The sequence below is a fragment of the Littorina saxatilis genome, unplaced genomic scaffold (genome assembly GCF_037325665.1).
Source record: "Littorina saxatilis isolate snail1 unplaced genomic scaffold, US_GU_Lsax_2.0 scaffold_1594, whole genome shotgun sequence".
NCBI classification, from domain to species: Eukaryota; Metazoa; Mollusca; class Gastropoda; order Littorinimorpha; family Littorinidae; genus Littorina; species Littorina saxatilis.
Genome location: NW_027128950.1, coordinates 690 through 2500, shown reverse-complemented (window position 1 = coordinate 2500; position 1811 = coordinate 690). Strand labels below are relative to the sequence as shown.

Genomic DNA, 1811 nt, shown 5'->3' with positions numbered 1-1811 from the left:
GGTTCGTTATGCAAATGATGTGATATGTCGATCTCGGGACGAGTTTAAAGATTTCGCCATAAGCGTGAGTAAATTACAGACATTATGCATGCTTGGGAATCCAAAAAGTGCTCGTTATAAGCATAAATTCGTTACAAAGAATTCGTTTCAAGCATTTTTTTTAAGCATGAAGAAAGAGGTATTCAGTTGGGAACTTAAAACTAATACGTTATAAGTCAAAATTCGTAACTAGCGTGTTCGTTTTAAGTGGGTTCGACTGTACTGCAGAACTCATCAGAGGTGTTATTTCAGAAAAAAGTGTGAAATAGACGATGTTCGGAAATAACTCTGTCAGGTTTGTTTGGGTTGTGAAAGAGTGAATACTCTTGCTTTTAGTGAGTCAAACTTTCCCACAGTGACAGTACAGGCCAGTCACTAGCGAGGGGTATGTCTGAAACACATAGACAAGGAGCACATAAGTCATGCATGTAGAAAGCTTGTCTCACTAAAAGCAAGAGTATTCACTCTTTGATGACCCATACAAACCCGACAGAGTTATTTCCCAAATGTGTCTACAGCCAGGAACCCCCCTTTTAAGATCTCTAAATATCCGACAAAATCAGGTCTTAGAAAGGAGGGAGTCTTAAAATGGGGGTAAATTAATTTACAGAGAACAAAATCTGAGAAAACATGGTCTTAAAAAGGGTGAGTCTTAAATTAGGGGGTCTTGAAAGTGGGGGGGGGGGGGGTTCTACTGTATTGACATGCCAAATGCACAACTCACCGTCTTGCTCTGGCTCGGTCTTGCCCTGGAAGTGAGTAGACTTCAGGTTCATGGACAGGGCCGGCAAGGCAAAGATGATCTCCGCCTCATGGCTGTATGCCTGCGACTTGCGACTCTTCCGACCCTCCACTGGACTCTCCATTGTCTCACGCTTCATTTCTGGAAATGGCTCAATGTCTGGAGAAAAAAATGATAAGTTGCTGTACTGTTATACCGTATTTTCCGGGTTACAAGGCGCTACAGCGCATAAGGCGCACCCCCTTCTTTTTAAAAGATTTTGAAATCCAGTCACCCATTGGGCGCAGGGGACCGATAGGGAGCACCAAAATTGAAAAAGTATACCGGTAACAAACGGTCGAAGAATGAAAATCGAAAGATCCGATTTCCTTTTCCCTCAGCAAGTTCGATCGCTTTCAACTTGTATTCTGCATCGTAAGCAAGTCGCTTCGTCTTCGGCATGGTTGCTGTGTGACTGTGTGAGGGTGTGTCATGAAATCAAACTGCCGAGAAATGTGACGATCAGTGTGCTCACGGAATTTAAAAATACGACTACCGGTATTCGAGATGGAGGTGAGTTCTTGTCACGTTTTGTTCCCCATGATTTTTTCCCAATTTTTTTTTCGTATTTCATACACGGATTAGGCGCTTCGTTATACAAGGCGCAGGGGTCAAACTCGAGGAAAAAAGTCGCGCCTTATGACCCGGAAAATACGGTATATATTTTGTTGTTGTTGAAAACAATAATAATAATAATAATTGTCAGTAAGTACTGCTGTCACATGGGGTGGCTAATGAGAATGCGGTAAAACTGTTAGCGCACTCTTGTACCCCCCCCACCCCCCCCCCTCCCCCGCACAACACCAACACCAACACCACCAACACCAACAACAAGCTCTAGAAGTCAGCATCAAGCTTGAGCCAATACTTTGCTGCAAACAATCATCAATCAATCAATCAATCAATATGAGGCTTATATGGGGGGTGGGGGGGGGGGGGGTACAAGAGTGCGCTAACAGTTTTACCGCATTCTCATTAGCCACCCCATGTG

At 43.7% G+C, this 1811-nt stretch overlaps 1 protein-coding gene across 1 annotated transcript in view; it reads right to left on the bottom strand.

Annotated features, from left to right (window-relative positions):
- The window catches only part of LOC138957250 (bridge-like lipid transfer protein family member 1), a 17096-nt gene extending 16137 nt beyond the window's left edge, over positions 1-959 (bottom strand). The window contains exon 1 of the mRNA XM_070328395.1: positions 764-959. Within this exon, the coding sequence (XP_070184496.1) occupies positions 764-920 (157 nt within the window). The 5' untranslated portion in view covers positions 921-959. The remainder of the gene's footprint in view (positions 1-763) is intronic.
- Between the last annotated feature and the right edge of the window lie 852 nt (positions 960-1811).